This window comes from Mustela nivalis (assembly GCF_964662115.1).
Source record: "Mustela nivalis genome assembly, chromosome: 6".
In the NCBI taxonomy this organism is placed as follows: domain Eukaryota; kingdom Metazoa; phylum Chordata; class Mammalia; order Carnivora; family Mustelidae; genus Mustela; species Mustela nivalis.
The window spans coordinates 77,038,242-77,050,487 of record NC_139025.1 but is presented as its reverse complement, the minus strand read 5'-3'; the positions used below and the strand labels follow the sequence as shown (position 1 = coordinate 77,050,487).

The window sequence follows — 12,246 nt, the reverse complement described above, 5'->3', positions numbered from 1 at the left end:
CACAAGCAGGCAGAGAGGCAGGCAGAGAGAGAGGAGGAAGCAGGCTCCCTGCTGAGCAGAGAGCCCGATGCAGGGCTCGATCCCAGGACTCTGAGTTCATGACCCGAGCTGAAGGCAGCGGCCCAACCCGCTGAGCCACCCAGGTGCCCCTGCAAATTAAATTTATAGCTATATCATACACCAAGAACAATGGAGAGAAACCCATAGCTCTTTCAAGCTATAAAATCCTGATTATGATAATAATTTAAAAAATAGGTATACTATATTTAAAATATCACTGGCTCCAAATGACACATAATTTATACACCATTTTAAGTAATATAATTTATTATATAATATCCAAATAAAAATTGTATCTGGGCTGCCTGTTAAATTCACCACTGTTATGTTCTAGTTTTGGCTAAAATGGACTAAGCACATTCAATTTTATCTTTTCCACATAGTACAAGTTAAAACCCTTCACATAAACATAAGGCCACTATCTGAGACTCCTGAAAAGAGTGAGCAAACACATCAAAAAAGGGGATCAAAACTTGAAGAATGACCTCAATTAGAGGTGAGTGTTTTGGGCTTTTTCCCCCCTCTCTTATTTCCAGACTTAGAATTACATACAGCTTGATCTCAGAAATGTACAGTGAGCATGGACAGAAAAAACTCTAGAACTTCCTGGCCAGAGGATCAGGAAGGAGGACTCTGTGGAATGGAGAATCTTGAGGGAAATGCCCTCTTTCTTATATTTCTCTTTTTGCTCCTCTGGATGTTACCTAAGACAACTCCCAGTCACGGAGAGGGAGTCAGGGTGGTGGCAGCTGAGCAAGTACCTGTAATTCCAAGATAAAAACCCTTCCCTGGGACCACAAGAACTAAAAATCACTATCTTTATGATTTAAAAAGTTTCTCTTTTTCCTTGACACTTAGTATCAGAAATGGACTCAGCTGAAGGAAATGTGTGACAATATAGGGAAGCCATAATTCTGGCTTTCTAATCAGAGTACATGCTCTGTCCCCGGCCCCTCCACCCTGCCCAAAAAGAGGCCCTTCAGAATCACAAAGTATGGGCGCCTGGGCGGCTCAGTGGGTTAGGCCGCTGCCTTCAGCTCGGGTCATGATCTCGGGGTCCTGGGATCGAGTCCCGCATCGGGCCTCTCTGCTCGGCAGGGAGCCTGCTTCCTCCTCTCTCTCTCTCTGCCTACTTGTGATCTCTCTCTGTCAAATAAATAAATAAATAAATAAAAAATAAAAAAGAATCACAAAGTATGCAAGAAATCATGGAATGGAAGAAAATGGAGAGGGGCACTCTAAATTTGTATAAGAAATCCCAAGTTCACCCTCCAATGGCACACATTTGGAAAGATAGCACAGGAGAGGCTTTGAGGACTCAACTATGGTGCAAAACTCCAGTCAGTTCCTAGAGTTGACCATGTCTGTTTACAGTGAAAGGAATCAGAGTAATACTGCAAAGGCTTTGAAAACCAAACTGACATTGGAATCACATATACAAAAGGTAGACGGGGATTGTAAAATGACCTTAACTGACTGCCTACTAACATAAACAACAAAAATTGACACTCTTTAGAGTATTTTTAATATGACCCAGAATCTCATAATTTCAAAATAGCCAGCTAAAATTATTGGAGATCCAAAGAACTAGAATTATCTCAGAGAATCTCAAAAAAGACAAGACATGCCAACCTCAAGATTATTGAGATGGAACCATTAAAAGTACTTTAAACCAGCTACTATAACCACACTCCATGACACAGGGCAAACAGACCTAAGAATAGAAAAACAAGTTTTCAGCAGAGAAGTATCAGTTTAAAAGGAACCCAAAAGAAGTTATAGGGCTAGAAAATGTAACTGAAACAACAAATCCAGTGCATGGGTAGGGGAATCAAGAAATGAAGAATAAGGAAAGAGTACGTGAACTTGATACATCAATCGAAATTATTCAATCTAAACAACAGATAAAAAATAATTTTTAGGAAAAAAATCAAGAGACTCAAATCCCTGCGAAACAGTATCAAAAAGTCTAATATTCTTATGGGAGCTCCAGAGATGAAAAGAGACTGATGCAGAACAAATACTTGAAGAAGAACTAAAAACTCCCCAAATTTGATAAAAATCGTAAATTTGTAAATTCAAGAAGCTAAGTAAACCTGAATAAAGATAAACTCAGATGGGGCACCTGGGTGGCTCAGTGGGTTAAAGCTTCTGCCTTGGGCTCAGGTCATGATCCCAGGGTCCTGGGATCCGAGCCCCACATCAGGCTCTCTGCTCAGCAGGGAGCCTGCTTCCTCCTCTCTCTCTGCCTGCCTCTCTGCCTACTTGTGATCTCTGTCAAATAAATAAAAAAAAATCTTTAAAATAAAAAAAATTTAGAAAAAAGATAAACTCAGACAAAGCTATAACTAGATGTATCAGAATCAACCACTAAAAATCCAAATTTTGAAAGGAGCTAGATTATAATGACACATCACATATAGGGAAAGAACAATTCAAACGACTGTGCAATCTTCATCAGAGGTAGCACAGGCCAGAGACAGAACATTTTCTAAACCCTGAAAGAAAATAGTATCAACCTAAAATTCTAGATCCAGTAAAAATACCCTTCATGAACAAAAGCAAAACACACATATTCTTGTTAGGAAAAACTAAGAGCAAGCACTAAAAAACTAAACATAGAGATAAAACAGAATACCGAAACAGAAAAAAGGAGTGGAAACAAACAAAAAACCCAAACAAACCAAAAGTGTCAATCAGAAAACAAGAAAGTAAGACCTAAGTCTAACCACATCAATAATGACATTAAATGTAAAAAGTCTAAAATGCCAGTTAAAAATGGAAACCGTAGGGGCGCCTGGGTGGCTCAGTGGGTTAAGCCGCTGCCTTCGGCTCAGGTCATGATCCCAGGGTCCTGGGATCGAGCCCCGCATCGGGCTCTCTGCTCAGCAGGGAGCCTGCTTCCTCCTCTCTCTCTGCCTGCTTGTGATCTCTGTCAAATAAATAAATAAAATCTTTAAAAAAAATAAAATAAAATAAAAATGGAAACCGTAAACTTATTAAAAACAAAAAACAAATTAAACCTAAGGCCCAACTATATGCTTGGATCCCACATTTTTTTCTTTTAAAGAAACCCACTTTAAATACAATTAATATATATAGATAAACAGAATGGGAAAATATATTTGATAAAAGCATTTATCAAAAACTAGCTGGAGTAGCTATGTTAATATCAGACAAAGTAGACTTCTCAGAACAAGGAAAATTACCACAGTGTTCTATAATGATAAAAAGAATCAATTCACCAAGAAGACATAACAACTGTAAATGTGTATGTACCTAAGGACAAAACTTCAAAACACATGAAGAAAAAACTGACAAACTGAAAGGCAACACAGACAAATCCATAACTGTACTTTCAAGACCTCCTTTCTAAGTAATCAACAGAAAAAGGAGACAAAAACACCAAGGATATGAGAAAACCTGAACATTATCAAAAAACTTTCCATAATTAACATTTATAGAACATTCTATCAACATTATAATATTCTCTTCAAGTGGATAGGTAACGCTCACAGAGAAACTATATTAAGGTTAAAAAAAAACTGTCAAAATTGAAATCATACAAAAGCATGCTCTCATAATGGAATTAAACAAAAAAAAAAGTCAACAACAGAAAGCTATCTGGAAAATTAACATATATTTGAGAGCTAAGGAAAACACTTCTGAATAGTCCCTAGGTCAGAAAATAAGGTCAAGAAAAATAGACATTTTATTTATTATTTTTAATTTTTTTAATAAGAAATATTTTAAATAAAACCAAAAATAAAACATACCAAAATTCATGGGATGCAGTCAGTGTAATGCCTAAAGAGAAATTTATAGCAGTAAATGTTTTCTTAGGAAAGGTCTCAAATCCCCCATTGATACAAATGTAGTAATCTGAAGGGGCACATGTACCCCAATGGTTATAGCAGCAATGTCCACAATAGCCAAACTATGGAAAGAGCCCAGATGTCCATCAACCGATGAATGGATAAAGATCACACACACACACACACACACACACACACACAGGAATAGCAGGTAGCAATCAAAAAATGAAATCTTGCCATTTGCATCAACATTGACAGAATTAGAGGGTATTATGCTAAAGGAAATAAGTCAATCAGAGAAAGATAATAATCATATGATCTCACTGATACGTGGAATTTGAGAAACAAGGCAGATAATCATAGGAGAAGAGAGGAAAAAATTAAACAGATGAAACCAGAGAGGGAGACAAACCATAAGAGACTCTTAATCTCAGGAAACAAACTGAGGGTTGCTGGACTGGAGGAGGGTGGAAGGATGGGGTGGCTGGGTGATGGACACTGGGGAGGGTATGTGTTGTGGCGAGCACTGTGTATTGTGTAAGACTGATGAATCATACACCTGTAGCCCTGAAACAAATAATACATTATGTCAATAAAAATAAATAAAAAAAATTTAAAAAGGTCTCAGGGTGCCTGGGTGGCTCAGTCGTTAAGCGTCTGCCTTCAGCTCAGGTCATCATCCCAGGGTCCTGAGAAGAGCCGTGCGTCAGGTTTCCTGCTCAAGAGGAAACCTGTTGGGGACACCTGGATGGCTCAGTTGTTTGGGCCGCTGCCTTCAGCTCAGGTCATGATCCCAGCGTCCTGGGATCGAGTCCCACATCAGGCTCCTTGCTCAGCGGGAGCCTGCTTCTCCATCTGCCTCTGCCTGCCACTCTGTCTGCCTGTGCTCACTCTGACAAATAAATAAATAAAATCTTTAAAAAAAAAAAAAAAGGAGGAAACCTGTTTCTCCCTCTCCCACTTCCCCTGCTGGTATTCCCCCTCTTGCTGTCTCTGTCAAATGAATAAATAAAATCTTTTCAAAAAATAAAAAACAAAAAAGGTCTTAAATCAATAATCTAAGCTTTTTTCCTTAACAAATGAGAGAAAGAACAAACTAAATGAAAGCCAGCAGAAAAGCAGAAATAATAAAGAGAATAAATCAGTAAAATTGAAAACAGAAAGTAGAGTAGAACAATGAAAAGTTCATTCTTTCAAAGTATCAATAAAATTGACACTGTAACCAGAATAACCAAGAAACTAAAAAGACAAATTACCATAATAACAGAGGATTCAAGAGACCCCAAATATTAAAAATATAAGATTAGTATATAAATAATCCTATGCCCATAAATTTGACAATTAAATAAGCCAATTCCTTAAAAGACACAAACTACTAAAACTGACTAAAAAAAAAAAAAGGATAACCCCAATAGTCATATATCTGCCTAAAAAATTAAACTTATTTAAAACAATCTGACAAAGAACTTTACATGAGATGGCTTCACCAGGCAATTCTATCAAACATTTAAAAGGGGGAGAGTATACATTCTAAACAATCTACTCTCCACAACAAAAGAAGTATGCAAACTTCTAACTTATTTTTAAGGTCAGTATTATCCTGATACCAAAAGACAGTACAAGGTAAAAGAAACATATAAGAATATTATTTATGCACAGATGAAAAAGCCTCAACATAATATGAGCAAACAGAGTTCAACAATACATAAAAAAAGATAATATATCATGACAAAGCAGTTTGTCCTGAATGACTGGTTCAACATTTCAAAAATCAATGCAATACAATGTAATATTAACCTATTAATGAAGAAAAAACAAATGACCATATAAATAGACGTCAAAAAAAGAAACCAAAAAAACCTGACAAAATTAAACACCATTCAGGATAAGCATTTTCAAGAAACAAGTAGAAGAAAATTTTCTCAACCTCATGAAGTACATCTACAAAACCCTTACAAGCTAACATCATGTTAATGGTGGAGGACTGAACACTTTCCCTTTAAGATTGGGAACAAAGCAGAGTCTACTCTCACTGTTCCTATTCAACTCTGTACTAGAATTCCTTGCCAGGCCAAAAAGTCAAGAAAAAGAAAAAAAAGGTATGTAGGTTGGAAAGGAAATAATTTAACTGTCTCTACTATCTATACAGAAAATTTCAGGGAGTTTATAAAACAAAACAAAAACAACTCCTAGAATTAAGTGAGTTTAGAAAGGTTGCAGGATACAAGTCAATAAATAAAAAACAAACATAAAAATTAATGGTATTTCTTGTATACTCATAATGAACAACTAAGAAGTTAAAAGACATACCATTTACATGCTTACTCTATGCCTGGCACTGTTCTAAATACTTCACAAATATCAACTCATTTAATCCTCAGACAAATAAGCAAACAAAAACTACACCTCTATAATATAGGTACTTTCTGGAACCATGTAGTCTGGTTCTAACTATTGCATTATTGGTCATAATGACAGGGACTTTAAAAAATACAATTCAAGGGTGAGTCCCAGAGACCTATAATTTTTAAGAAGTTCCACAAGGATGCTGATGCACACCACAGGGTGAGAACCACTGGTTTGTGCTCTTAGATTCAATCATAATTTGTAATTCTTTAAATATAAAAAATTACAATCCTGAGAGAATATATCTGTTCCTGCTTCACAGACTACTCTTTCTCCAACTCTGCCAGGCTAACTTGAAAGTCGATTTAACCTTCAATTTTAGGCAATCTGTCAGTTCCCCAGGTAGGATTCCCCAACCTCTTAAGTTTGTGTTAAGTGATTTGCTTATCTGTTCTAGTTTTTCTGTTGGGCATTTATACAGTCCTATCCCTCCCTGTTAATCCTGTCAGTATTAAAGATTTGACTAAATTCCATAGAGGGCATTTGTCTGGTTCACTATCGTATTGTCAAATCTAGTACAATTCTTGGCATCCAACAGACACATAATCAATATGTATTAAATCAATGAACTTTGTACTTTTATAAGCAATTAAAGAAAGCATAGATCCATTTGTTAAATAATGTGTATTTGTGCCCTTGAAGTATAGTAGTAACCAAATTTCCTAACAACTTATAAATTAGACTGGTTAAGAAAATGTTTACCTGGAAGTTTAAGCTTTCTACAACAAGAATTACAGTGATGTTTTGCTCTGAAGTTTTTTATTGCATCTTCACCTAGATTTGCTGGGCCAAAAACCATATCACAGGATCTGCAGAATTGGTAGTTAAAAAAAAAAAAAAGGTAGTTGATGCAAACAAATGTAGAGTTTGAAATTATAAAGTATCTTAACGAAATTAAAATTTATTACCTCTTTTCTTCTGCTTTAATCACAGATGGATCAGTCAAATTTTCACCCACACCTTGATATGTATATATAAAAAAAAGACAATTTATATGATATAAACACTGACATTTGCATAATGAAAAGTTATGAGATTTTACAGCATCAAACATATATGATGTTAAACTATTCAAGCCTGTAGTTTTCTCTCTTGTTATTTCATAATCTGACTTATGTCCTTAACACTGTACCAAAGACAAACAGCTCCTACATCAGGAATAGAGTTAATTGTCAAAAGTTGGTCAATGGCACTTGCTTGTGATGCAAACAGGGACAAAGTTGCAAATAAACACCTACTTATGTTAAAAAAAAGGTCTACATGATCTCGAGATCCCACCTTTTTAAAGATTTATTTATTTGAGAGAGAGAGAGAGCAAGCAAATGCAAGGAGAGGGAGAGGGAGAGGAAGAGAATCCTCAGGCAGACTCCTCACTGAGCACAGAGCTGGATGCAGGGCTCCATCTCATGACCTGAGCTGAAATCAAGAGTCCGATTCTTAACTGAGTCACCCAGGTGCCCCATCCCTTTTTTCAATTTAGTTAGCAAAGAACAATTAGGTAATTTATAGGCCATTTTTAAATGTTTTGGATATTTAAAACTCATACATTAACACATGAATATATCTTCTTGCAAGATTCAGGTTACATGAAGAATAAGATTGCAAACATCTTCCTTTACCTTCATCCTTTCCCAGCGGTATTAAAAGTGTAGTTAAATATTTTCAGTTTCTTTTATCTATTTATTCATATAAATAAAGACTATGTACTGACCTACTACTTATCAGACTGGCAAAGATTAAGAATATTCAATACTGGAGGGGCACCTGGGTAGTGCAGACAGGTAAGCATCCAGCTCTTGGTTTTAGCTTAGGTCCTGATCTCAGGATTGTGAGATCCTGTTGGCTCCATGCTCAATGCAGAGTCTGCCGAGTCGGCTTGACTCTCTCCTCTTCCCACTACCCTTCCTCTCCTCTCTCTCTCTCTCTCAAATAAATAAATAAATAAATAAATAAATAAATAAATCAATCCTTAAAAAAAAAAAAAAAAGTCATCTGTGGAGAAATGGGCACTCACATCAAGTCTTACATATGAATTCCAGAGCTCTTACCCTTTTAGAAAAGTAACTCAACAGCAGCTATTAAAATTGCACTTATCTAGAGGTGCCTGGATGGCTCAGTTAATTAATTAGCCTTCTGCTTTTGGCTCAAGTCATGATCTCAGGCTCCTAGGACTGAGTCCTGCATCAGTCTCCCTGTTCAGCAGGGAGTCTGCTTCTCCCTCTACCCTAGCCCCCTGCTCGTGCTCTGTCTCTCTCTCTCTCAAATAGTTTTTAAAAATTGCACTCAACTCTTCTTACTAAGCCAATTCAAGAATCTATGTCATGGAAATAAAAGTAGTAGTCCATGAGTATGCTTGTTGCAGCATTATTTGTAGTACCAAAAAACAAAACAAAATAAAAAAAGAGTTAATCATGTCACTCCTCTATAAGTTATGCAGATATTAAAAGGAATAACTTAGATTTATCAGTAATGACCCAGAAGATACCCATGATATACTGTTAGGAAAAAAAAAAACAAAAACAAGTAAAATACACACACACACAAACACACACAGCATCATCCTAGTTGGAGGAAAATCACAACACAAAACAAAATAAAATGATTTAAAAATAAGAAAGAAAGGAGTGCCTGGGTAGCTCAGTCAGAAATGTCCAACTCTTGATTTCAGCTCAGGTCATGATCTCAGGGTCGTGAGATTGAGCCCCGAGTTGGGGTCCACACTATGGAGCCTGCTGAAGATCCTTTCTTTCCCTCTGCCCCTCCCCACTTCCGCTCTCTCTTAAGAAAAAGACAAAAAAAATGGTAAGGAAAAAACAAAGCCTCTGTGTATTTGTCTTCACAGAGGTAGAGAAAACAGTAAAGATGGAAAACTGATCTTTATGTATTTCTATAGTGCTTAACTTGTCTGTAGTAACTGTGTCAAATATTCCTAAGAAAAATGGCTTCAGGAACATATTAATGATGTAAAGAACAACACAACTACTTTGCCTATTAAAAAGAACTTCCATCTTTTTATTTATTCAAAGTAAGCTCTACTCTCAACGTGGGGCTTGAACTCATGATGCTGTGATCAAGAGTTGCCAAGTCCTAGGGTGCCTGGGTGGCTAAATTGGTTAAGTGTCTGTCTTCAGTTCAGGTCATGATCTTGGGGGTCTGGGACGGAACTCTGTGTTGGGCTCCCTGCTTCCATTACCTTCTGTCCCCTCCCCGCTTGTACACACACTCTCTCTCAAATTAATAAATAAAATCTTAAAAAAAAAAAAAAAAAAGAGCTGCAAGTCCTACTAAATGACCCAGCCTAGCACACTAACTCTTATCTTTCAAATTAACTGTTTCAGACAAAATCAGTTTGGCTTTACCTCCTATGCATGTTTGAAGATAATTAAATGATACTTATTTAAGGATAAACTTTAAGGGGCGCCTGGGTGGCTCAGTGGGTTAAAGCCTCTGCCTTCAGCTCGGGTCATGATCCCGGGGTCCTGGGATCGAGCCCCGCATTGGGCTCTCTGCTCAGTGGCGAGCCTGCTCCCTCCTCTCTCTCTGCCTGCCTCTCAGCCTACTTGTGATCTCTAATAAATAAAATCTTTAAAAAAATAAATAAATAAACTTGAAGATCCTTTTTACTTAACTGGATTGACCCACCTAATAATATATACTAGTTGTCACTATATATACTACTAAATCAGTTATATAAAATGGTGATCTACTAAAAAAAGGATAGTTATTTTTACACAGATTTTCTTTTTTGAGCTTGAATCAATGCCATTTGCTTTTCAGCACAATCCTTGATATTTGTGACTTATTGTCTATAATAAAAAAGCCATCAAGTGATAAACATTCTAAATCATCTTTGTGATTTTGAAATCTGGTCTGTGTTGACATTTGAAATTAAGGCTGCTCTTTAAGCAAAAACAAATTATGGAAGCTATCATGTGAAAGTACCACTCAGGCAGAGCTGGTCATAAAATTTTACTTTCCTTTGACCCTGTTGTGAAGCTTCAGACATTATTGTAAGCAAATTGGCCCTCTGCAAACCACAATTTCTGCTTTTTATCCCCTTTTACCTGTATGAGAGTCTGTCTGCAAAAACGGTTATGATCACTTTTTCCTTCTTTGTATACATGCTACTTTACTCAAGAAGTAGTACTTACTCAGAAGCCATTCACCACCTCTTGAATCTGAGTTATCCTTATCACCTGGACTATAAAATGCAGAGGAAGAGATCTGCACCAGTTCTGGACCTAGTCCTAAGGGTTACTGCCTTCTCTCTGGAGGAAGCTAGCTGCTATGTAAAAGTCTAACTACCTGAAACTACCATGCTATAAGAAAGTCCCCAGTTAAATAGCCACAGGGAGATATCACATGGTGAACTGAGGGATTCAGATGTCAATGAACAGAAACCTCAGACATTTGACTCCAGCAAGCTGTCCATGCTTACACTCTAACCATTCAAACCCTCTGAGAAGATAGCAGAGATAAGCCATCCTCACTATGTCCCATCCAAATTCCTGAACCAAAGAACTGTAAGCAAATAAAATGGTTGTTTTAATCCACTAAGTATTTAGGTAGTTTAAGTCACAATAATATAGAACATAAACATCAGGAACAACAGATACACTTGTTACTGTTTCAAAAAAAAAGTCTTTATAACTTTTTTTTTTAAAGATTTTATTTATTTATTTGACAGAGGTTGCAAGTAGGCAGAGAGGCAGGCAGGGAGAGAGGAGGAAGCAGGCTCCCTGCTGAGCAGAGAGCCTGAAGTGGGGCTCGATCCCAGGACCCTGAGGCCATGACCTGAGCCGAAGGCAGAGACTTTAACTCACTGAGCCACCCAGGAGCCCCCTCTTTATAATTTTAAAAGACTGAAGCTATGGGGTGCCTGGTTGGCTCAATTGGTTAAGCATCTGCCTTTGGCTCAGATCATGATCCCAGGATCCTGGGATCGAGCCCTACACCAGGCTCTCTGCTCAGCAGGGGAAGGCTGTTTATCCCTCTCCCTGCCCTACCCCTTGTTTGTGTTCTCTGTCAAATAAATGAATAAAATCTTAATTAAAAAAAAAAAAAAAAAGAAAGACTGGGGCTATATACACATCTAAGAGTAGAATAGTGGATTGCATATGTTTTTGCTTATCAAAACATCCGTATTACCTAAATAACAATTGAAATAACAAGATGCCACTATTCAGGGCCCTGATGGCTATATGCTATGGCTGTTACTCACTTTTTAGTAATAGCTTCGTTACTGACCCATGGTTTTACCTGTCTATAAGTCAGTAGATTTCTGTTTATCATTCATAACATACGATTAGGTGAGAATCTACTGTACAATTTCACTTTAGCAATTCTTTAATAAATTTACCTTGTAAATCAAGTACCAGTAACTCCCCTCTTGTATATTCATAAGTCCAGTGGCTAAAGGCTAGCATGATCTCCTCCAGTGTATTAGTTGGAATAATCTCATCACCATTATTATTGTTGTATTTTCTAAATTCTCCAGTCATACATTCTTCCACAGCAAACCACTGTCCTGCTGAATGGCAATACAGCAGGAAAACTTCAAGGAACCTGATAAAAAATAGTTAAATAGATTAGATATTAATAGTTTTATAATTAATAAATTTCTAGCTATTTAAATTTAAGTAGCTTTAAATAATTTAAATAGTTGAATTTTTAACTATATTTAACTATTTTAACTATAATAGTTAATTAATAATTAAATAAATTAGAACAAAATTATAATTGAGCTTTAAAATGGGTAAATAATTAAATATTCAGCATTAATAATGAAGGTCAAAAAGAACTATGGTTCTTTGGTTTTATGCTACCCACATAAAACCAAAAGATGTTAAGAAATATTTCAAGATTTACCTTGGAGAATATGGTATGGATTTGGGTTTCATCTGGTTGAAGGCAAATGTGAGCTTCTGTGCTGCTCTCTGTTGCTGAATTTCCTACAGAACAACAA

At 36.6% G+C, this 12,246-nt stretch overlaps 1 protein-coding gene across 1 annotated transcript in view; it reads right to left on the bottom strand.

Moving 5' to 3' along the window:
* TRPM7 (transient receptor potential cation channel subfamily M member 7) overlaps window positions 1–12,246 on the bottom strand; it is a 112,000-nt gene that overhangs the window by 3,276 nt on the left and 96,478 nt on the right. Inside the window, exons 35-38 of the mRNA XM_082734765.1 lie at window positions 12,150–12,232; window positions 11,641–11,846; window positions 7,190–7,241; window positions 6,984–7,090 (exon numbers count right to left, since the gene is read on the bottom strand). Coding sequence (XP_082590891.1) covers window positions 6,984–7,090; window positions 7,190–7,241; window positions 11,641–11,846; window positions 12,150–12,232 — 448 coding nt within the window. The remainder of the gene's footprint in view (window positions 1–6,983; window positions 7,091–7,189; window positions 7,242–11,640; window positions 11,847–12,149; window positions 12,233–12,246) is intronic.